At 45.6% G+C, this 25,201-nt stretch overlaps 1 protein-coding gene across 1 annotated transcript in view; it reads right to left on the bottom strand.

Moving 5' to 3' along the window:
• LOC147460178 (tubby-like F-box protein 6) overlaps nucleotides 1-20,512 on the bottom strand; it is a 31,205-nt gene extending 10,693 nt beyond the window's left edge. Inside the window, exons 1-2 of the mRNA XM_086511277.1 lie at nucleotides 20,239-20,512; nucleotides 18,921-19,316 (exon numbers count right to left, since the gene is read on the bottom strand). Coding sequence (XP_086367403.1) covers nucleotides 18,921-19,304 — 384 coding nt within the window. The 5' untranslated portion in view covers nucleotides 19,305-19,316; nucleotides 20,239-20,512. The remainder of the gene's footprint in view (nucleotides 1-18,920; nucleotides 19,317-20,238) is intronic.
• Between the last annotated feature and the right edge of the window lie 4,689 nt (nucleotides 20,513-25,201).

The following is a 25,201-nucleotide window of genomic DNA, read 5'->3' as shown; positions in this document are numbered from 1 at the left end:
GAGGCTTTGGAGGAGTTGTTTCTGAAACAGAATTTAGAACGCGAAACAAGAAATGCAGAAAGAATGGCAGAATTTGATCGTGAATGCAAAGAAAGAAAAGCAGAAATGGAACGCGGACACGCAGAAGACAAAGCAGAAAGAGAAGCCGAAAGACAGGCAAGACAAGAAAGGCGCGACCGACACATGCAAGAGTTCTTGCGACTCTTGTCTCAAGTGCCGGCACAGATGCAAGAGATTCGGGAAAAGGAGACTCTCTCAGTCTCTTCTTCTCCCAAGCATGACACACAGGATTTGCATGATTATAAGAAGCATGATGATTTGAATGATAATGTTGAGCATGATGATTGGGATGATAAAGACAAGCATGATGATTTGCCTAATCAAGATGTGAATTTCTCACAAGCATGATGAGTTGCATGAAGAAGATGTGATTGTTCACAAGGATGATGTGTTAGTTGATGCTTTTTCTAGCGAAGCTAACCTCGTTGCAGATAATGTTAGGTGCAGCGGAATGATTGTCTGCGTTTTGCTCAAGATGAGTGCTCCGAACTGTGCTCAAGGTTCCTTTTGTTCTTATGGAAGGTAGAGCCTTCCGTTCTTAGTGAGAGAATGCTATGATCACAAACAAAGTGAATGGACACTATGCGTGCAAGTGTATGAGACTGAGAGATAGAGAGAGAAGAGAAATACGACACCAGAGACGTAAAACCCTCCTTTGAAGGCCCCACTCTCGTCGGCGAGAGTGGTCTACTTATGATTGCACAATCTGGTACAAATGGTATGCATGAGACTGATGCAAGTCTAGGCTATGTCGACGATGACGACGGTGATGACGAAGTCAACCTACGGGCTGAAATCTGCAATCTTTCTACTACTGTCCAAAAACGCTATGGGCTGAAATCTGCGATTGAAAACGCTGATTCGGGGGCTGTTTTCGGTGGATCTTTTCGGTTTAGGGCTGAAAACTGAGGTTCCCAAATGCTGAAAACTGATGTCTTTACGGCTGAATCTGCTACTTCTTGTGGGCTGAATCTGCAAGTCTTCTATTGCTGAAAACGCTGCTAAAATTGCAGCCTTCGGATGGTAATGGAAACCCTGCAAAGCTAGGGCTGAATTCCAAAAACGCTAGGTGTGCTGAGAACCAAAAACGCTAGCAAGCTGAGGTTGACCAAAAACGCCAAGCATGTGATAGTCTTTCCGGCGACGATCTGATGCAAAAACGCCAAGGGCTTGGCTTGCCAGCGATGAAGGCTGTTGAAAACGCTAGGGATATGAATCTGCTGCTTGGAGAAAACGCCAAGGCTTGGGACCTTGCTTGGAGGGAATCCACCAAGGTTCTGCTGAGAAGTTGCCTGTTGAGCAAGGTGCTCCTACTGCTAGATGCATATCCTCTGGTTGCACACAGCATGATCATCAGTATTCCCATCAAAATCCATTAGAATCAGTTAGGGGATTTTTCCAGTGCATTTAGCCTATTTTCCCTATTTTTGACATTTTTCACTTATTAATTTAAGTGACTTCCCAACAAAAGTAGGTAGGGCAACTTTGCTAAGTTTGTATATAAGCAAACCAAAGTTAGCACTAAATGGCAGAAAAGGCAACAGGAGCTCCACCGCTCAACAGGCATCTTCTCAGCAAGAACCCCGCAGCACCCACAAGCACTTGGCGTTTTCAGCTTTGCCGTCATTGCCAACATCAAGCCTAGCGTTTTGGTATCAACAACAGTCCCCCTAGCCCTTGGCGTTTTCAGCCTGGCTATCATTGCCAACAGTCCCCAGAAACCCAACGTTTTTCACTAACGCTACAAGGCACATCAGCGTTTTCTATTTTCAGCCCATTTTGCCGCAGATAGTCAGCGTTTTCAGCATGCATGAACAGCAGCAGATTCAGCCATAGAGATTTGCAGAAGATCCCCATTTTCAGCCCTCAAAAACGCAGCCAAAACAGCGTTTCAGCCACCCCGAAACAGTCCCAGATTTTCATCCATAGCGTTTTTATGGACAGCAGATAGAAGACCGCAGATTTCAACCCTTAAGTCGTCGTCGTCATCCCCATCGTCGTCACAGACATAGTCCCAGGTTGCATTAGTCTCGTGCATACAGTTTGTACCAGATTGTGCAATCATAAGTAGACCACTCTCGTCGACGAGAGTGGGCCCTTTGGAGGAGGGTTTTACGTCTCTTGTGTCGTATCTCTCTTCTCTCTCTATCTCTCAGTCTCATACACTTGCACGCACAATGTCCCTTCACTTTGTTTGTGATCATAGCACTCTCTCATTAAGAACGGAAGGATCTACCTTCCATAAGAACAAAAGGAACCTTGAGCACAGTTCGGAGCACTCATCTTGAGCAAAGCGCAAACAATCATTCCGCTGCACCTAGCAGATGTTGCGACTCTTTTCTCAAGTGCAAGCACAGATGCAAGAGATTCGGAAAAAGGAGACTCATTCGGAAAAAGGAGACTCTCTCAGTCTCTTCTTCTCTAAAGCATGACACACGGGATTTGCATGATGACAAGCATGATGGATTGCATGATGATCAAGATGTGATTTCTCACAAGCATGATGATTTGCATGAAGATGATGTCACATGTGATTGTTGATGTGTTAGTTGATACTTTCTCTAGTGAAGCTAACCTCATTGCAGATTCAATCCCTCAGGAAGAACCGATCTTGGCTCTCGAGCCTAGGTCTAAAGAACCCTTACAGGAAGTACTATGAGTTCGAATGATTAGTCAGAGGCATTGTTCGAGTGTTTCATTCGTGATCGTTTTCTGTATTTTAGTCAGCGTCTTTACATGATCCCTTTTCCTAGGCATGTCATATTGTATGTTGAGCACGATTCACTCATGAATGAGCACGGATGTATGCGGATTTCTCATGAAAAGCTAAAAAGTATGCATTCAAGCAAGTCACATGTCTCTTCCTTGGCACGACATAGTCGTAGAAAGAGCACGAAGAAAGTATGAGCACCAAGCATGGACATTTCCATTGTGAATTGCCACAGTTGATTGATTTCGATCAGAAAGAAAAGATTCAATCTCATTGTTTGCGTGTGTGTGATGAACGGTTTGGCACTCCGTCTATTTGTTCATCGACATTGCAAGCAAAGTCTTTAAGGAAGACTAGAATTTTTCCAGTCACTTTACATGGAATGGGTATGTTCATGTTTTTTGTGTTGGAAGTGGTTTCAGGAATTTTCAGCCTCAGAGATTCTTGAAGAAGTTAGACACATGACTCTAGACGAAGTGGAAGCATTGAAGGTGACTTTGTGTTGCTTTCGGCACGGCCCAAAGAAGCAAGCGTTGCAAACCTTTATGAAATTCAAGTATCGCATGACCCACGCATCAGAGTGGGCCGGCGAAGAGTCCTTTGCAGGATTCCAGACGCTGTTGGCGATCTCCCTCGACGCAATACAGTTCGGTATTAGTACCTCGCTTTGAAAAGGAGGGGATGTCACGTGCACATCTAACCCCATGTGTACGTGGACAAGCTACTTCATGACATGGGTTCAGTTCAGTTAGATTAGAAAGTGATCTAGCACTTTTGTGAGCCTGTTCGCAGACTGTGCATGTCCAGACACTTAAAGTAGATGCATATCCTCCGGTTGCACACAGCATGATCATCAGTATTCCCATCAGAATCCATCAGGAGCATTTCCCAGTGCATTAGACCTATTTTCCCTATTTACATTTTTCACTTATTTATTAAGTGACTTTGGTTGGAAACTAGGTCGAGCAATTTTGCTAAGATAATATAAAAGCAAACCAGAGTTAGCACTTTCTGGCAGAAGAGGCGACCGGAGCATTGCTGAACAGGCCAATTCTCAAGCAAGATCAACACAAGGACCTTGCGTTTTCAACAAGGGAAACTCCCCTTGGCGATTCACCAGCAGCATACCAGCGTTTTTGATCAACCAGATCAGCATTTTTACAGCTTTCCAATTCACCCATTCAGCTTGGCGTTTTTCAGCCCTTAGCCTGGCGTTTTTCATCCCTGCATTTGGCGTTTTTCAGCAGCGATTTCAGCAAGGACCTGCAACAAAATTCAGCCTTTGGATGATGCTCAACAGCCCCACTCAATAGCCTTTTCATGACCAGCAGGATCAGTGTTTCTTAGACAGCCACATCCAGCGTTTTTTTGCAGCAGTGAACCAGCGTTTTCAACAGCATGACATCATCGATTTCAGCCTATAAGAAGTAGCAGAAGAAAAGTCAGTTCAGTCATCACAGTCGTCGTCCCGTCGTCTATACAGCACTCAGTTTTCAGCCCTAGTCTAGTCCTCGTTGTCCACACCGTCGACCTCGACATAGCAAGCATTTAGAATCATCGCATCAGCCATTGTATCAGATTGTGCAATCAATAGTAGACCACTCTCGCCAACGAGAGTTGGGCCCTTGGAGGAGGGTTTGGCAACTTCCCAGTGTCGTATTCTCTTCTCTCTCTCTATTTCTCAGTCTCAATCTGCGTTTTCCAAGCTAAAACTGCAAACTGCGCTAGATCTAACCGTGCGGAGAGGATCTGCTGCGGGACGGTGAGATCTGTGAGGTTTGGGGGTGCTACTGCGGAGTCTGACTACTGGAAACTGAAAACGCCGAGTCTACTGTGATTTTGTCGCGAAGATCTGCAAAAACGCTAAGTCTCTTGCAGATGCAAAAACGCTAGGCTGATTTGGGATCCTGCTGCAAAAACGCGAGGTCCCTTGCTGTGCAATCTGCTAACGCTAGGGCTGATATGTCTTCTATTGGTTCTGCTACCGCCGATTTGGATCTGCAAAAGCAAAACGCTGGCTGATCTGCTTGCAAATGAAAATACTGACTGATCTTTGGTCCTTGGCTGAAAACACTAGGTTTACCGCCGGTGGGGAGGTCTTGTTGAGAGGTGTCTGTTCAACAAGTTGTTCCTGCTGCCTCTTCTGCCAAAAAGTGCTAGCGTTGGGTTTTCTTATATACTTGCTTGCTAAATTTGCCCTAACCAATTCCCAACAAAAGTCACTTAAAAATAATAAGTGAAAAATGTCAAAAATAGGAAAAATAGGTCTATGCACTGTAGAAATGCTCCTGATGGGTTTTGATGGAAATTTGATGATCATGCTGTGTGCAACCAGAGGATATGCATCTACTCTAAGTACCTGGGCATGCACGGTCTACGAACAGACTCATAAAAATGTCAAAACACTTCCTAAGCTAGGCTAACTGAACTGAATTGAACCCAACCCAGGTCTTGTAGTAGCTTGTCCACGTACACATAGGGTTAGAAGTGTCACGTGACATCCTCTCCTTTTCAAAGTGAGGTACTGATACCAAACTGTATGGCGTCGAGGGAGATCGCCAACAGCGTCTGGAATCCTGGGAAGGACTCTTCACCGGCCCACTCTGATGTGTGGGTCATGCGATACTTGAACTTCATAAAGTTCTACAACACTTGCTTCTTTGGGCCGCGTCGAAAGCGACAAAGTCTTCTGAGGCTCCTTCAATGCTTCAACTTCGTCTATAGTCATGCGTCTACCATCTTCAAGAATCTCTGAGGCGGAAAATTCCTGAAACCACTTCCAACACAAAAACATGAACATACCCATTCCATGTAAAGTGACTAGAAAAATCCTAGTCTTCCTAAAAGACTGTGCATGCAATGCAGATGAACAAAGGGACGGAGTGTCAAACCGTTCATCAAACATACGTAAACAAAATGGGGTCGTGTTAGGTGCAGCGGAATGAAGTTGTATTTTCTCAAGATTAGTGATCTTTATTGCTTAAGGTTCCTTTTAGTTCTTAGGGAAGGAGAGAGCCTTCCATCTATGGAGAGTGCTATGATCACGAACAAAGTGAGTGGATATTGTGCGTGCAAGTGAATGAGACTGAGAGAAGGAGAGAAAAGAGATTCGACACCCGAGAGGTTGTAAAACCCTCCTTCGAAGGCCCCACTCTCGTCGGCGAGTGGTCTACTTTGATTGCACAAAGGTGTAAATGCATATGCAATGGACTGATGCGACTTGGACTATGCCGATGACGACGACTTAGGCTGAAATCTGTGATCTTCTATTGGCTGAATTTCGTGGACTGTTTTGGGGCTGAAATCGACCGTTTTACTGCTATCTTAAGGGCTGAAAATGGTGGGGTTGTCGGGGGTCATGCTGATGGTAAAAACGCTGATGATAAAGCAGGTTCATGCTGCATTTTGCTGATATGGCTGAAGGCTGCAAAAACGCTGATTGTGGCAATGGGTTCCATGCTGAAAAACGCTGAATGACACGCTTCTGCTAGCGTTAGTAAATCCCTGCATTGGCTGCATTTTACCAAGGCTGAAAGCTCCAATAAAAACGCTGAATCTGCTCCTTGGCTGGCGATCAGAAAAACGCAAGTGAATGGGGTTGTTGGTCGCGGGTTGTCACAAACGGGAGCGCATAACAATATAAAATATACTCGGATAAATAGAATTTATCACTTAATACTGAAGCCAAAGGATATAGAGAGAAATAAATAGAGAGAGAGAGAGAGAAGATCGACACAGTACTGGGGACCAGAAGATGGGCTAGTCCCCCCCCTTAAAGAGTATTCTTTATTAGGGAGAATCTTTTTACAAGCACATGAACCGGAGAAAACCCCTCCGTTCTAATTCTTTGACTCGATGGTCGTTCCTTCCCGTAAGGGAAATCCGAGATACAAGCTCTCAATCCTTTTTCTGTCTGTACTCGAAGTTGAGACTCCGCAGACAATTTCCGAATTCCGTTTCCAGAATCGGAATTCCGGAATTCCCAAGCGTAGGCCGAAGCCTTCTCGCTTCTCCTTCGCGATGAAGTATCTACAAACACACACGCAAACACACGACAACAATTCGTATGGCGAATCCACAATAGGTACCTATCGCTCTTGCGCGAGAAAAGCGACTTCCGTGCTTCGTAGTCTCGCGATCTCTCGCGTCTTCTGGCGACAGAGTCTTCTCTTCCTCGCGCTGGCAACCTCTCTTCAGTGAGGGCATGTGGTGCTTTTATAGCTCCTTCACCACGGCACGAATAGCTGCTCGCGGAGAGATCGCAACCGTTTTTTTTTTTTTCTTTTCTTTTTTTTTTTTTTTTTTCTTTTTTTTTCTTTTTTTTTCTGTTCTACCCGAAATAGAGAGAGGTTTTGTTACTTTATTTTCTAAGTGGCTGCCCACTTATTAAGTGGACGACTGGCATATTTTTAAAATTGATCTGAACCTGCCCACAAACTCAATAAAACCTTATAAGTTAAAATCAATGCTTTCACAACACTTCCCAGGCGTCCCTGGATGCAACCACATGCACGAATGCAATGCAAACATAGATTCCTCGCGAGAAAGCGACTGCTCTTCCCGAAAAACTCGTTAAAATATTCCGCTTTTTAAGAAAAGCTTCTCAGAACCCATCTTTATTCTTGTGCTTGCATCTTTACGCGTATTCCTCTTTCCAGTTCAGATTTCCTCTTGACTATGGATATCCCCTTTCTGATGCACCTGTCACCCACCTTGTGACGCATCAGGAATACCCATCACCTAGTCCTTTCCTACCAAACTTACGGTACAATCCCCTTCACGATGCTCTATGTCACCCATCCTATGACGCATCAGAGATGTCCGTTCCCGGATGGTCGGATACTTCTTCCCGATGCTCCCTGTCACCCATCCGATGTGACGCATCAGAAGTATCCGTTCCTGGTGGCCTTACAAATATTCCCGTTCACAGTGCTCCCGTCATTACTTTGAATGACGCACTAGGAATACTCTGTACTCGGATGTCTCCAGTGAGAAAAACCCTCTCACTTAAAATTCCAATAATTCATTTAGAATTAGTTTCTTGGTGTTCCAAGCGAGAAAACCCTCACTTATAAATCCAATAATTCATTTAGAATTATTTTTCTGTCAGATAAAGCTAATTTAGCAACACGAGGAAAACACCAGGAAACGGGAGTTTGCTGGCGATGGCCTGCTGTGGTAGAAAACGCCAAAGGAAGGGGGAGGTTGGCGATGGTAATCTGCTGGGGGTGCTGAGGGGAGGGTACTGCTCAGAAGTTGCCTGTTGAGCGGGAAGCTCCTACAGCCTCTTCTACCAATTACTGCTAACTTGGGTTGCTTATATATTAACTAGCAAAATTGCCCTACCTACTTTTGTTGGAAAGTCACTTAAAAATAATAAGTGAAAATACCAAAAATAGGAAAAATAGGCTAAATGCACTGGAAAATTCTCCTGACTGAATCTGATGGATTCTGAAGGGAATACTGATGATCATGCTGTGTGCAACCGGAGGATATGCATCTATGCTAAGTGACTGGGCATGCACGGTCTACGAATAGACTCACAAAAGTGCCAAATCACTGCTAATCTAGACTGACTGGACTGATTGAACCCTGCTGTGGTGTAGCTTGTCCACGGACACATAGGGTTGGGATGTGTCACGTGACATCCCCTCCTTTTCAAAGGGAGGTATTGGTACGGAACTGTATGGCGTCGAGGGAGATCGCCAACAGCATCCGGAATCCTGGAAGGGACTCTTCGTCGGCCCACTCTGATGTGTGGGTCGTGCGGTACTTGAACTTTATAAAGGTCTGCAATGCTTGCTTCTTTGGGCCGCGCCGAAAGCGACTCAAAGTCTTATGTGGCTCCTTTGATGCTTCAACTTCGTCTAGAGTTCTGCTTCTTCCGTTTTCAAGAATCTCCATGGCTGAAAATTCCTGAAACCATCTCCAATCCAAAACCATGAACATACCCATTCCATGTAAAGTGAAGGAAAAAAATCTTGTCTTTCTCAAAGACTGTGCATGCAATGTAGATGAACAATTAGACGGAGTGCGAAACCGTTCACCATATACACGCAAACAATGAGATCTAATCTTTCTCTTATGATCTAGAGCAATCAAATGTGGCAAAACATAATGGAAATGCCCATGCTTGGTGCTCATACTATCATGTGCTCGTTCAGAAACTGTGTCATGCCAAGGAAGAGACATGAAATGTGACTTTCTGACATACAAACTTTTCAGCTTTTCATGAACAATCCGCATACATTCGTGCTCATCCATGAGAGAAACGTGCTCAACATGCAATATGTCATGCCTAGGAAAAGGGATCACATAACGATGTTGACTAAAATACAGGAAACCGTCACGAATGAAACACTCGAACAATGCGTGCGTATCAATCATGCGAACACATAATACTTCCTGTGAGGGTTCTTTGGACCAACGCTCGAGAGCCAAGATCAATCCTTCGTGATTGATCGAATCTGCAACGAGGTTAGCTTCGCTAGAAAAAGCATTCACAGATACCTCATCCGTATGAACAATCACATCATCTTCATGCAACTCATCATGCTTGTGAGAAATCACATCTTGATCATGCAAATCATCATGCTCGTGAGAAATCACTTCTTGATCATGCAAAGCATCATGCTTGTCATTGGCATTGGCATCCAAATCATCATGCTTGTCATTGGCATCCAAATCATCATGCTTAGCAATATCATTCAAATCATCATGCTTATCTTTGTCATCCAAATCATCATGCAAGTCATTGTCAATCAAATCATCATCATGCTTCACACAATCATGCAAATCTTGTGTGTCATGCTTTGGAGAAGAAGAGACTGAAAGAGTCTCCTTTCCCCAAATCTCTTGCATCTGTGCCTGAACTTGAGAATAGAGTCGCCAAAACTCTTTGTTGTGGTGGTCGCTCTTTTCTTTGAGGGCTTTGTTCTTGCGATCAAATTCTGCTTGTCTTGCTTTGTTCGCTCGATCAAATTCTGCTTCTCTTGCTTTGGCTTCCAAGCGTGCTTGCTCGCTCTCACGCACTATGGCTGCCATTCTTTCTTTGTACTGGCGCTCTATGGTTGCCATGTCTTCTTCGTACGCTTTTCTTTCTGCTTCTCGTTCGGCATCTCTTGCTTTGTCTTCTAACTTCGTGTCCATCATTCTCTTGTCGAAAGCCTTCATAGGAGTTAGTGCAATCCTTGTCGTAGATGGAAAAGGGTCGGAAAAACCTCTTGGTGGGGAATATTCTTCTTAGCCTCTCTCATGCTCATTACCTCCAAGCGAAGTATCCATTCCGCTTCGAGTGATGATCATTTTGAAGTCGTGGGTTCTTGTGGGTTCTTAAGTTCACAAGGAACTTGGGTTCTTGAGGGTCTTGGTTCTTGGGTTCTTGAGGTCTTGAGGATCTTGAGGTTTTCTTTCGCTTGCAAATCGCGTTTGAGAAGGATCTTCTCTTCACCCGAGTTCTACTCTTTTCCGCGGGCGCACCCCTTGGTAGCCTTGCGCTCACACCAAGGTTGCTTTTTCCCACCTCACATCGATTGGCCGGCCGCTAAGTGTACGGTCCGCTCTCAATGAGTGAAAAGAGACACAAGGGGAGGCTGGACAAGCCCTTCTTTCTTGGGATTCCTGTCACTCTTCAACAAAACACGATTAGGAATCGACACGAGCAAGCGAACTTGAGTTCGTGCGACCTCAACAAGCAAAAAAAATTCTTGTGATTCTTTCCTTGAGTGATACAGAACACTGCCAAAGCTCTGATACCAATGTAATGTGCAGCGGAATGAATGTTGTATTTTCTCAAGATTAGTGATCTTTATCGCTTAAGGTTCCTTTTAGTTCTTAGGGAAGGAGAGAGCCTTCCGTCTATGGAGAGTGCTATGATCACGAACAAAGTGAGTGGATATTGTGCGTGCAAGTGAATGAGACTGAGAGAAGGAGAGAAAAGAGATACGACACCCGAGAGGTTGTAAAACCCTCCTCCAAAGGCCCCACTCTCGTCAGCGAGTGGTCTACTTTGATTGCACAAAGGTGTACAATGCGTATGCAATGGACTGATGCAATTTGGACTCTGCCAATGACGACGACGGTGATGACGACGACTTAGGCTGAAATCTGTGATCTTCTATTGGCTGAATTTCGTGGACTGTTTCGGGGCTGAAATTGACTGTTTTACTGCTATCTTAAGGGCTGAAAATGGTGGGGTTATCGGGGGTCATGCTGATGGTAAAAACGCTGATGATGAAGCAGGTTCATGCTGCGTTTTGCTGCTATGGCTGAAGGCTACAAAAACGCTGATTGTGGCAATGGGTTCCATGCTGAAAAACGCTGAATGACAGGCTTCTGCTAGCGTTAGTAAATCCCTGCATTGGTTGCGTTTTACCAAGGCTGAAAGCTCCAATAAAAACGCTGAATCTGCTGCTTGGCTGGCGATAAAAAAAACGCAAGTGAATGAGGTTGTTGGTCGCGGGAAAACACCAGGAAACGGGAGTTTGCTGGCGATGGCCTGCTGTGGTAGAAAACGCCAAAGGAAGGGGGAGGTTGGCGATGGTAATCTGTTGGGGGTGCTGAGGGGGGGTACTACTGAGAAGTTGCCTGTTGAGCGGGAAGCTCCTACTGCCTCTTCTACCAATTATTGCTAACTTGGGTTTGCAAAATTGCCCTACCTACTTTTGTTGGAAAGTCACTTAAAAATAATAAGTGAAAATACCAAAAATAGGGAAAATAGGCTAAATGCACTAGAAAATTCCCCTGACTGAATCTGATGGATTCTGAAGGGAGTACTGATGATCATGTTGTGTGCAACCGGAGGATATGCATCTATGCTAAGTGACTGGGCATGCACGGTCTACGAATAGACTCACAAAAGTGCCAAATCACTGCTAATCTAGACTGACTAGACTGACTGAACCCTGCTGTGGTGTAGCTTGTCCACGGACACATAGGGTTGGGATGTGTCACGTGACAGGTCGAATCTTGACTTTCTGATCTAAATCAATCAACTGTGGCAAATCATAATGGAAATGCTGATGCTTGATGCTCAATCCTTCTTGTGCTCTTTTGGATATTGTGTCATGCCAAGGAAGAGACGTAGAATGTGAATTTCTTGAATGCAAACATTTCATCTATTCATGAGAATCCGCATACATCTGTGCTCATTCATGAGCGAATCGTGCTCAACGTACAATATGGCACGCCTATGAAAAGGGATCACATAAGGACGGTGACTAAAATACAGGAAAGCATCACGAATGAAACACTCGAACAATGCGTGCTATCTAATTATTCGTACACACAATACTTCCTATGGGGGTTCTTTGGACCTCGACTCGAGAGCCAAGATCGGTTCTCCGTGATCGATCGAATCTGCAATGAGGTTAGCTGCACTAGACAAAGTATCAACTAAACCATCATCCTTGTGAACAATCACATCATCTACCTGCAAATCATCATGCTTGTGAGTAATCACATCGTGATCATGCAAATCATCATGCTTATCATTATCATTCAAATCATCATGCTTATCATAATCATGCAAATCATGTGTGTCATGCTTGGGAAAAGGAGAGACTGAGAGAGTCTCCTTCTCCTGATCCTTTACAATCTGTGCATGCACATTAGAGAAGAGTCGGAACAACTCTTGCATGTGTTGGGCTCTATGTTCGGCCGCTAAGCGCGCTTGCTCATGCTCACACTTCAAGGCTACCCTTCTGTCTTCGGCCGCCATGCGCGCATGCTCGCGCTCACGCTCAAAGGCTAACCATCTTTCTTCACGCTCGCGAGCCAATTCTGCTTTTCTTTCTTGATGCTCGTGATCCATTTCTGCTCGCTTGCGCTCACGCTTTCTGGTTGCCATTCTTTCTTCGTGTTCTGCTTTTCTTGCTTCGCGTTCTAACTTCCTGTCCATCATCATCTTGTCGAAAAGCTCCATAGGAGTTAGTGCAATCCTTGGCGTAGATGGGGAAGAGGGAGGGTCGGAAAAACCTCCTCGTGGGGAAAACTCTTCTTCGCCACTTCCATGCTCACCACCTCCATGCGAAGTATCCATTCCGCTTAAGGCGATGACCATCCACTGAAGTCTTGGGTTCTTAAGTTCACGAAGAACTTACTTTCTTGTGGTTCTTGGTTCTGGGGTTCGTGAGGGTCTTGAGGTTCTTCTTTAGCTTGCAATCTATGTTAGAAGGATCTTCTCTTCACCCGAGCTATACCCTTCCTTGCGGGCGCACCCCTTGGCGGCCTTGCACTCACACCAAGGTTGCTTTTTCCCACCTCACGTCGATTGGCAGGCCGCTAAGTGTACGGTCCGCTCTCAATGAGTGAAAAGAGGCACAAGGGGAGGCTGGACAAGCCCTTCTTTCTTGGGTTTCCTGTCACTCTTCAAAAACACGATTAGGAATCGACACGACCAAGACGCGACCGCAACAAGCAAAAAATTCTTGTGATTCTTTCCTTGAGGGATACAGAACACTGTCAAAGCTCTGATACCAATGTAAGGTGCAGTGGAAGTGAATGTTGAACTTTGCTCAAGATGAGTGCTCCGGACTGTGCTCAAGGTTCCTTTTACTTACGGAAGGGAGAGCCTTCCGTTTCTTTAGTGAGAGAGTGCAATGGACACAAACAAAGTGGATAAACACTATGAATGAAGGTACTGAGACTAAGAGAGAGAGAGAGAGAGAGAAGAATACAACACCAGAATGTTGTCAAACCCTCCTCCGAAGGCCCCACTCTCTATGGCGAGAGCGGTCTCAAATTGATTGCACAAATCTCTACAATGCTTGGACTTGCCGACGATGTCGACGACGATGAGGACGACGACGAGACGGGCTGAAAATCTGAAAACGCTAAGGGCTGAAATCTGCAATCCTTGTATCTGTTGAATTCTGACTCTATGTCGGTGATAACGGTGATGACGACGATGCAACGACGACGCGCTGAAAACACAGATGCTGAAATCTGCGTTTTCCGGGCTGAAACTGCAAACTGCGCTGGATCTGACCGTGCGGCGAAGATCTGCTATGGGAAGGTGAGATCTGCGAGGTTTGGGGATGCTACTGCGGAGTCTAATTGCTGAAAACTGAAAACGCTGAGTCTACTGTGGTTCTGTCACGAAGATCTGTAAAAACACTAGGCTGATTTGGGATCCAGGGCTGATCTATCTTCTGAAGGTTTTGCTACCGTCGGTTTGAATCTACAGAAGCAAAACGCTGGCCGATCTGCTTGCAAATGAAAACGCTAGCTGATCTTTCGTCCTTGGCTGAAAATGCTAGGTTTACCGCCGGTGGGGGGGTCTTGTTGAGAAGGTGCCTGTTGAACAAGTTGTTCCTGCTGCCTCTTCTGCCAGAAAGTGCTAGCGCTGGGTTTTCTTATATACTTGCTTGCTAAATTTGCCCTACCCAATTCCCAGCAAAAGTCACTTAAAAATAATAAGTGAAAAATGTCAAAAATAGGGAAAATAGGTCTATGCACTGTAAAAAGCTCCTGATGGGTTCTAATGGAAATTTGATGATCATGTTGTGTGCAACCAAAGGATATGCATCTACTCTAAGTGCCTGGGCATGCACAGTCTGCGAACAGACTCACAAAATTGCCAGAACACTTCCTAAGCTAGGCTAATTGAACTGAACTGAACTGAACCCATGTCTTGAAGTAGCTTGTCCACGTACACATAGGGTTAGATGTGTCACATGACATGACGAGCATGTAGTTTTAGGTTAGAAAAACCTGATGTGCCAATCCGCGCGTCAATCAAATTCCCAGATCGGTAGTTGTGCGCAGTTTGCACCTAGTTTTGAACCCCGTTCCAGTTTATTATTTTGTTGGAATTGGTGGACGGTTTGCCCAACCCAAGTACTAACCAATTCTTAAGCAGCATGAGCCTAGCCTTTTGAAGTAAGTGAAGGAAGCTTAGAGCAGATCACCTGGCGTTTTTTGGACTCCCATCAGCCAGCATTTTCAGATTGCACCATCGCCACCAGCCAGCATTTCTTGCCTTCAACCCTAGCGTTTTCTGGACAGCAGCGAATCAGCCAGCGTTTCTTGCTTCCAACCCTAGCACAAGCACAGATCTGCAAATCAAGCCACCGTTTTCAGCTTTTTCAGCCCGTCCTCTCGTGACAGAATGTCTCGAACACTTGCCTACGCGCGTTTCCCATTGCGATCCGGTACTTCGGCAACCCATCGACCCTCCCCTCAACCCATCGACCCTCCCCTTAGCCTTTCCCTCGCCGGCATCGAGTGCTCCATTGTTGTCCATCATCGGCATCGTCGAGATGTGCGTTTTTAGCGCTTCATCCCTCTCACATTAGGAGTGCAAACCAGCCCATGGTGGTCATCCGTCATTCCCACATCGAGGAAGATACAAGCGCATCAAATCAGCCCCGGAGGTGCCTCTTTCGGAGGAGTTACTGAGGCAACAGTCATCTCTTGAGTTAGTAGAGTCTACATTGAGGTATTGCATCGTGTATACATTCCATTTACGCAATCTAAAGCAAATACCACATTGGCAATGGTGTGGGGGCCCTTGAGAGGGTTGGTTGGGACCCCATTCGGTGTCGCTCTTCTCTACTCTTCTCTCTCTCTCTCTCTCTCTCTCTCTCTCTCTCTCTCTCTCTATTGCATTCTCTCAGTCCCTCTCTTCAAGGGAAAGTAAAAAGAATCATCATTCAAGTATAAAGCATTCACTAACGCAAGGAAAAAGAAACGATTTTGTGAAAGTGTAAAACTAGATCTTCACCATTTCAAATCCGTTGCACCTGACATCATGTCAAAGGTGCATGCGTCATAGTCACTCTTCAAATGGCATAGTTCTTGCAATAACAAAGACTATGCACAAGATTCATTCTCTAGACGACCAATCTGGCATGTGTTATGGAAATTCCAATTGGTGGTTTTTTGAGAGACTTAATCATGGCTATTGTGCATGCATACATGAAACCACTTGTAAAGTGTTGGCAATGTCCTCTACTAAAGCATTTGTGTGTGCACATGTGCATGTGTGTGTGTGTGTGTGCGTGCACGCGGGCACGCGTGCACATGGGGGAATCTACATCCTTGTGCTGTAAAGAATTGAGGTACAAGACCATTACTTGAAAATCAACAACTTTCTGTGAGGATGCTACTGCGTCAAGAATCTGAAGGAGGAGGAGTGCATCTTCCCTAAACGCATTTGTGCTGAAATCTCGTAGCTTTCTATTTGAAAACTCAAGACTAGCCACCTTAGGATGCTTCTTCCATGTCTCTCCATGCTACTTGGGGATGGCACACTCTCTCTCCCTTCCAACACCATCTTTCAACAACAAAAATTAAATTTTGAGTAAAACTGAAGCAGTGTTTGGCTGGAACACATATGCCAAAAGAAAGAGGCTCAGGTGCACACACAAGGGAAAAGGAGGAGAAAGAAGAAAGCAGAGAGGAGTACCTCATTCTCTCTCTCTATATAAATATTATTAAATTTTTATTGTTTTTTCAAAGCTCCCTCTCACCTACTCAACTCGTGGCACCCAGCATTTGAAAGACGAGGTACCGATTTATTGAAACTACTTGGTTGAGTGGAATCCATGCAATTATCAATTAATATGAGAGGTGGGCAGGGTAGGAATCTCGATCGGTTGATCACCTATGCCGAAGGACAACTAGGACCAATCTCCCCACTCCTCATCATAAGATGCTCCATCATTGGCAACCTCTTAGCGTACTTTATAGTGGACCAAGTCTATATTAGATCCTTCACCCCGCTCCACGGTCAATGAAAACTTGGGCAAGTGAAATGCTAGGACAAGTTGGGATAGAGAGGGTTCTGCAAATCAGCCACAAACAACACCAAATCAGCCCCAAGAGGGTGAAAAACAGTAAAAACCAGCAGTACATTTTCTCTATGTCGCGAAAAATCAGCACCACAAACTCACACAGATCACTAATCCAACTCATGAGCGTGAATACCGTGTCAAAGGTGCAACCGGAAAGGTGAATTGGATAGCGCAAGTTTGCAACTGCAAGCAACCCTCCTCTCGAACATGAGCAGCTGCCAGGTCTCCAATCCGTTGCGATAGAACTCTACCAAACAGGCCTTTGATACCGGGCAGCCCATCGCATGGTGTCTTGGGCAGCTTAAACCTACAAGGAAGCACCTACACACGAGGGTAGAGAGGAGAGGAGAGATCACTAGAAGAGGGGAAGGGGGGACACCGGGGGGGGGGGGGGGGTTAGAGAGAGAGAGAGAGAGAGAGAGAGAGAGAGAGAGAGAGTCAAATACATTAGAGTAAGAGAAAACGCTAGAGAGAGAATCCCCAAAACGCTATATGCAATGATTGAATCGATGTGCAAAATACAAGGGGCAAGGGATCCCTTTCGCACTCAAAAACCCACAAGCCATAAAATGGAGGGGTGTCAATGCCACATCAGCATAAGCGCTAGTAAGCTGGCCTAGGGGACCAAATCTGGTCCGCAATCGAGCAAAACCAAGGGACAACTGTAAAACACTCAAGCCTGCCCGTAGGAAACCTAAGAACAATGGTCCTGTCTCATGCCAACAACTAGGTGGGCAAACACATGGATCCTACTACTGGAAAATACCTCAAATACGATAGGGCACGACCACAAATCAGCCCCCAATATCTAAATTGTTCTTGGGAGATACTGGAGCCACCACCAAACAAAAGATGAAACTCACAACGGTCTCACCAAAGAAGGAAAAAAGGTACAGTTCCAGTGGACAACCTTGCTACACAGTGTGACATCTTAAAAAACTATGTGTCCAATCCATGCCAGCAAGATTTGTTTCAGAAACAAGTAAATGGTCCTTAGACACAATGAAGAGGCTATAGACTTTTCCGAATATTGGAGGGGGATGCATTACTCTTGAGTACTTTATGTATGTCCATCATCTTGATTTCTCATAGTTTTCACTTATTGTCAGTGCATGAGATTTGCAAGCCTAGCAAGGAAGCAGTATTTGATGAGCATATGGTGTTGATTCAAGCAAGGACGAAAGGAGTATGGTGAAGAATGGACTCTACAAACTACTTCCTCTTTCTTCAATTCGAAACCATGGCAATAGATGATGTCTCAAGTAAAACAATGTTTGATGGTGTCTGACAAAACAAGTTGCATTTGTGAGAAGAAACAATCACCTTCATACAATAGCCAATATTTAGGCAATCAAAAATAAGTAGATATGCCAACACCCCAAATCCACTCGTTGACACCAGGTACCAAGTAAAAAAGTTGATGGAAAATTGTTGGAGGCACATCACGCCTTGTTATCCTCTCGAGCTCAAGATAGAAAAATAGCTTCTTATTCATTAGTTCGCTAGAAGCTCCGTATCATCCTAGAGTTCAGAGGGGGTGTTAAAGAGTTTATCACCTTTTAAATAGAGCTACATTGCGTCCTGGTTTCTCCTAGGGATCAGTCATACAACATGAGAGTTGTTCTATGTTGCTTGTGCCCACCTGCAATGAGATATTGTTCTCTCCATAGCCATGTTGTGCTATGTGTTGCCCAACGTATGTGCTAGCGGTCAGTTTTGCCTATTTTGAAGTCACCCTATTGTGGTCTTCATTTTTGAGGCGCCGTTTATTAGATCTTCTTGCCATTTTCTAGAAATCTTGGCATATTGTGGTTTTGACTTTAAAGACATCATTTATCAGCTCTTCTTGTGATTTTTTGCAGAATGCTTGGCCCCTCTAAACACAATATTTGAAAGAAACAGAGAGACAAAATTTCATAATTGCGTGTCAAACTTAATTCTTATCTTTAGTATACATGTTTGAGAGCCCAATGTTTAGATGCAATTATCTACCACGTTTTGACATTTCCCAAACCATCCTGGTTTGACCTTGGGTATGGTAAATTATTCTATTTCGCATTGGCTTGCATGGGGGCCAACTGTGAGAGTTGCACAAGACAAAAAGCAACCTTCTCTATTTAAAGAGGTTTGTCTATATCACAAATGAACAAGTGTTGATCATGGCATAGCATCAAAGCTGAAGATCAGATTTTATTACCCATACTAGGTCTGCCTCATTGAATGTGCAAAACCATCCTGAGTTCAAAAGAACACACACCCCACTCGTAACAAACTAGCATAAAGCATTGCCTGTGCGTGAATCTTGCAAATGCACATGATCATCATGAAAAAGGTGTTTATGGCCAAATAATTACCTGCTTTACTGATGTGGGAAAGGTCAATTTTCCAGAAAATTCTGGAGCTCTGACAACATCTTTAGTAATCTCCCGCCACGCTTTACAGACACTTGCACAAGCAACAACATCCTTTCTAGATGGCCAAGAGCTCTCTCGTTCCTCAATCCTTTGGATGATGTCACGCAAGAGCTCTGGTGGCATAGTAGCCCAGCAGCTTTGCTCTTGAGGCGGACTACACACAGCATCAACTCTCTCCCCCTTATGCACCCTTTCAGTATGAACCCCACTGTATGACCATGTCCGTTGAAAATGAAAAGCCTTGGCATCAAAGCTCCGCCTTGATATACTTCCAAGACCATCTTTCATGTCCTGAAACTCACGGATGAATCCCTTGATAGGCATTTCACAAACCACCTGTAACACAGAATGATCATGAATTTTATGAAGGAATTTGGAACAAATCTGTAGCCAAGCACCTCCCACATTAACCGAACTTGGTATGAGAGTATAAACTGTAGCCACAATCCCATTGACAAGTAAGCCATACACATGGTTATCTCGCACCTGCTTATAATTCAGTTAAAAATTCATTTGACAACCGCCAAAAGAACCAGAGCTCACATTTACTGGTAATAACAGGGAAACAAATACCACGTAAATACAAGCAACAATTAATGAGTATCTGTGAAAAACATTCAGCATCAGTACGAGTAGCAACGACCTAGAAAAGTTCCAAAAATATATTTTTTGCACCATTTCAACAATTGTTAACTTTACATCAAGAGAACAAAACATTGAGAACTCATACAGGGGCTGATCAGAAATCAGATATTCATATTTCTGTAAGAAAATCAAGCAAAAGGGCCAAAATCTCCGCATCACCGAGGATGTGCTAGAGAGACTTGGATGCCTTGGTAACTAAGCCAATTATCAATCATGTTGGCCTGTTGAAGATCCAAATTGACGAGTACTTCAACTTTTGACCCAACGCTAATTTCGTTATTTTGTTGCCAGCAGTCTAAAGGCCCTTGCCTGGAGAATCTGCTCTAACGAGATCAAGATACCAAAAAGAACAGGACTTCAAAAAAAACAAAACTTCCCATTACTCAGAATGTTGCGAGAAATGAAAAGAGGCACTGCGTGCTTGAGGTCCATATCCACTGTTAGAAAAGTCCCAACAGACATACCCTGATCCAGCCCATAATGTGTTTATGGTCACCCTGATCTACAGAATCGGGAAAGGAGATACCAGGAAGAGGTGAAAAATCAAAACAGAAAAGCGAGATGGAGGAGGAAGACACCAGTGGGCTAATTACGGCAAATGGGGAGATGATACCTGTCAAAGACCTCCGATCTGCTCGCTCTTCATCTGTAGAGAGCATTAGAAGTCATACCTCTCCATAGTTGGTCCTCTCCCTCTCCCCTCTCTCTCTCTTTCTCTCTCTGCCAGCACGCACAATGCTCTCAAGATACTGGGCCTAAGTTCTCTCTCATTCACGAGTCACATTGCTTCTCACTCTCTCTCACCCCGCATTGCTTGTTAAAGTAACCTATCTGTGAGCATCTAAAAGCGAAGGCTCCAAATCCTTCGTATGTCCGCTCTGTTTTACTTCTCCCACACTTTAAAAGCAACTCCTCCCTCTCTCATTCACTTCAAACGCAAAAAGTCTTAATTTTATCTTTAAGCTATTCTAGCTTCACATCAACCTTATAAAGAAGTCTTTTAAAAAGCTAGAGTAAGATAAGGTCAATCAAACAAAGCTGCCTTATGAGCCCCTCTCCTCTTTGCACCCGGCTCTCATCCCTAGCTACCATGCTCGAGACAAAAGCTCAGAAAGGGGGTCTCTCTCTCTCTCTCTCTCTCTCTCTCTCTCTCTCTCTCTCTTAGGTCACTTTTGGGCCTCATAGGTCATTATGGCCTTTTGAAGACTTTAATATAACATTTCATTTCATTTCTAACCCCCCCCCACTCCGCCCCCTCCCCTTCACTTTTGTTTTCGAGATACACACACACACACATAGCTGAGCATATTGAGGGCACCTGGCCACACCGCCTCGCTCTCCACCACTCGTCGCGATCACCGCCAATGTGGGTGCACACGTACACCCAGTGACCCTCAGCCGCCGCGCTCGTTGCTAGGGTGGGTGCACACGTACACCTAACTCCCTTGCGGACGACGATCAAGCATGAGGAAGATGAAGGATAAAGCCGACCCCCTAGAGAATGCCATTCAAAAATGCAAAGAGGAGATGACGGAGATCATGACCAAGATGAACCGCAACCTCTGGGGCACAATAAACATGCTCGAAGGACGCGTGTTGATCCAAGAGAGCAAGATAAGCACGCTGGAAGACCGAGTGACGACCCAAGAGGAAGAGATCGCGTCACTCAAAAAAGAGTTCGCCGAAGCACGATCGAGAAACACACTGAAAGAGGGCGAACTGCAACCCTCAGTAATCGAAGAAATCAACACGATCAAGGAGCAAGTACGGGCCATCAAAGAAGGAGAAGAGCAGCATAAAGAAATGACGACCTCTTGGGTGGATGTTCTTACCAAAACTCAACAGAAGGCGGACGAAGCCGAGAAATGGATCAAGGTGGCCAAGAAAGGAAAAGACAATGAGATAACGTCCACACCCAACAACATCATTAATCAGACATTAGAGGAGGAGTAGAGGAGAAGGGTGCGCGCTTTACATGTGAGAATTTGCGGTCTTAAAGACAAAGGCAATGTGGACAAAGAAGTAAAAGAACTCACAACCTTGATGGGGATTCATGAGCCGACGCACACAAGGGCATGGAGAGTGGGCAACATAAAGAAAAATGGAAGCAGTGGAGAAACCTCAAAAGAAAGAGCACTCATCCTCCGTTTTCCCTCCATGGAAGCAAAGAAGTCATTTTTGAAGAAAAGACCAACTCTTAAAGAGACTGGCATCTTCCTCGGGGATGATCTCACCCTCTCGCAGATCGCTCATATGCAGGAAGTAATGCTGGAGATTAGAGCGGCAAGGGAAAAAGGCAAGATCACTTTTTACCGAGACGGAAAAGTGGTAATACTAGAACGACGCTCCACATGACGGTGCGAGACTTCTGGGACCACACTCAAAGTAGCTGCCTGGAACTGCAATGGATCTATGCGTCTTGATGTGGGTGCCTTTGAGGGTAGCTTTACTGGAAGAGACATCATCTTTTACTTTGAGACACACCAGGCCCTAGGGCAGTCCATGCCTCACATCAGTGGATACAGGTGGGAGACAGCCTATAGACAAGAGACACACTCAGAGCACAGAGGGCGGGGCTCGGGGGGAGTGGCAGTGTTATTTAGAGAGGATCTACAGCCAGTGATACATATAGCCCGCAGGGATGAGCAGGCTAGGTACATGTGGGTGAGACTGAAAGCAGAGACAGGTAGATACCTCTATCTAGCTATTTGCTACTTTCCCCTGAGTACATCAGTTTATGCAGCACCCAGAGGACAGTCCCCTTTCTCTATTTTGGATGATGACATATGGGAGTTCTCTAGGGACGGTGACATTATCATCCTAGGGGACTTCAATGCCAGGACTGCCCATCACCAGGCAGTGTTTTATGATACTTCAGAGGAGACGCTAAGAGAGCTAGATATTGTAGAGACGGGCCTTTCCAGACTATCACACGATGTGGAATGTACTGAGTATGGGCGACACCTGATAGACATGGGCACTGCACATGGATTGACCATCTTGAACGGCCTACAGAGATTTCTTGCTTCGGGAGGTTTTACGTGCTTCCCACACAGACATGGAGCCAGCACAGTAGACTATGTCATGGCACAGCCGAATCTCATCTCTAGTATCCAGGATCTCACAGTTGAAGTCTGTAATCCGTCTTTGAGACTAGTTAGCCTCGCCATTCATCAGGCTCTCTCTGTGTCTGCGCAGCTCGAGCAAGAACAAACCCGGGCATCTTTGATCTTCATATCCCATTACTCTTGAGAGTGGTCCAAAACCCTCTCTGAACAAGCAATGGAAGTGGCCTCAAATCTCGTAGTAGACGGGGCAGCAGCATGTATAATGCAGCTCTGTCTCAGGTTCCATGTCACACAAGGGGCATGTCCTGGCCTCTGCTAGTACTCCGCTATATCTCCCAGTTTCAATCCGCAGCTGGTGAGACGATGTGCGTAACTGGCCAATAGCACACCGTATCCCATGAGATAGGTGGGTATCCATGTATCTGGGTCTCATCACAAAACCATCTTCCGTAAGCTGGAGAAGGTGGTCTCTGTAGAAAGCCATCTTCGTGCCCAGTTCTTGTGCTGGTTGTATCCATGTCCTCCTGGTGTCTAGCTGGGTCAGGTCTTGGTGGATGAGCTTGGTGATTTCCGACTGTGTAAGAGTGAGAGATGGTGCATCCAATGAGTACTGGAATGGTGGTAGCCTGTCTATGCTGAAGCCATGCGCCTGAAACCATGATGTCATCTCCCCATACCAACGTGTTGTATCTCCTTGTATGGCTAACTGTCGAGAGGACTCAAGTGCTATGCGAGCATATCTGTATCTGGGAAGTTCCCATGTGCGGTTTATGAAGGAAACTGATCTGGTGAGCACCTCTACCACTAGTGGGGGGGCCGCTAGCTCTGCTCGGATAATGGCCCGTGGTACTGATGCCTTGGCTCTAATGAGCCACGAGATCATAGAGACGAGAGGTTTCTCCATGTTCCCCATCCGTCTAAGCGACCCGGCCTCCCGTGGTGATCCAGTGAAGGTCCCCATATCTCAGCCCCATAGAGCAATGCTGAAGCCACCAAGGTGTCAAAGAGCCAGACCTTCGTCCGGGGCTCCTGAAACTGAACCTGCGAACACATCCTCTCCAATCTACTCAATGCTGCATGGGCTCTAGTAAGTCTAGTCTCTGCTGCTCTTCTGAGTGAGAATGCAGGTCCGCTAAAAACCACTCCAAGGTAAGTGTAAGCGTCTGTGTACTCCACAGTCTGCTGGCCGTATGTGAATGTAGGTGTTGACCTCCTGATCCACTGTGGGGTGGTATTAAACACCATAACCTTGGTTTTACCCAGGTTGACAGACAAACCACTTTCGTGGGAAAACGTATGCAAAGCATCCAATTGACGTTGCATTCCTTCTGGGGATTTGGAGATCAACACTATGTCATCAGCATATAACAAAAGTGGAATCCATGTCCCTGCCAACTGAGCACCTTTATCCCCATCGTTGTCAATGTAGTCAGAAACCTCATCCACATACATACCAAAAAGAGTAGGAGAGAGCGGGCAGCCCTGCTTCACCCCAATAGTGGAGTGAACCGGTGTAGAAAGTCCCTCCAGGGTGCGTACATGCCCTACTATTGATCTGTACAATGCAATGATCCCCCAAATGAGTTCTGTGGGTACTCCCATTTCCTGTAGTCTGCGCATTAGTCTAGCTCTGGGTACCGTGTCGAAAGCTTTGCGGAAGTCCACAAAACTACAATAGATCCGTCTCCCATGAGATCTGCCTTCTTTGATGATGGCCCTGAGTGTTAGGATATGGTCGAGAGTAGAGAAGCCTCTCCTAAATCCTGCCTGCCCAGTTGCACGTATCCCTTCCCTCGCTGCCCATCTACTCAGCTGTTGCTCCAGAATGGATGCATACAACCGTGCCAGTGTGTGCCCAATCATAATAGTGCAATAATTCCCAGGCTCCATGGGGTCTCCTGATTTGAAGATAGGTACAATCGTAGATAGGATCCAAGAGTCTGGTAGGCCCTCACACATGGCCCGGTTAAACATAACTGCTAGAAGCTCTGCTAGTAGGTCTTTGGCATGCATGAAATGCTCAGCGACTAGGCCATCATGATCATATGCTCTCCCAGTCTTCATCCTGTCAATAGCTTTCTTCACCATCTCAGCGGTGAAAAAGACACATGCGTGTGGGCATGGATCGGGGGGGTTGGGAAGGGCCGGCTGTCCAGGTACTGTGTACAAAGATGATGCGTATTGCCCCCAGGTCTCTGTGGAGGAAATAGCAGGGGGGGGGGGGGGGGGGGGGGGGGGGGGGGGACTGCTCATGAAAGAGCCGCCACGCCTCACGCGAGTCCTGACTCAAGAATAGCTGATATAGATCCTGCTCGAGTCGAGCCAAAAAAGCCCTCTTCTTCCGCCGCACCAAGCGTCGGAAGTCAATCTGTGACTGTCTATGAGTGACGTCCCCCAACAACACCTCCCGTTGAAGTCTCGCTTTAGTCTGGCGGCACTCCTCATCGTACCAGTTGTTTTGAGGCATGCTCCCTGATCGGCGGTTATGCTCAGGCTGGGTGTGTGGGT

This window comes from Adiantum capillus-veneris, chromosome 4 (genome assembly GCF_014529385.1).
Source record: "Adiantum capillus-veneris isolate H3 chromosome 4, ASM1452938v2, whole genome shotgun sequence".
NCBI classification, from domain to species: Eukaryota; Viridiplantae; Streptophyta; class Polypodiopsida; order Polypodiales; family Pteridaceae; genus Adiantum; species Adiantum capillus-veneris.
Note: the sequence above shows the minus strand (reverse complement) of the source record. Positions and strands in the feature narration are given on the sequence as shown.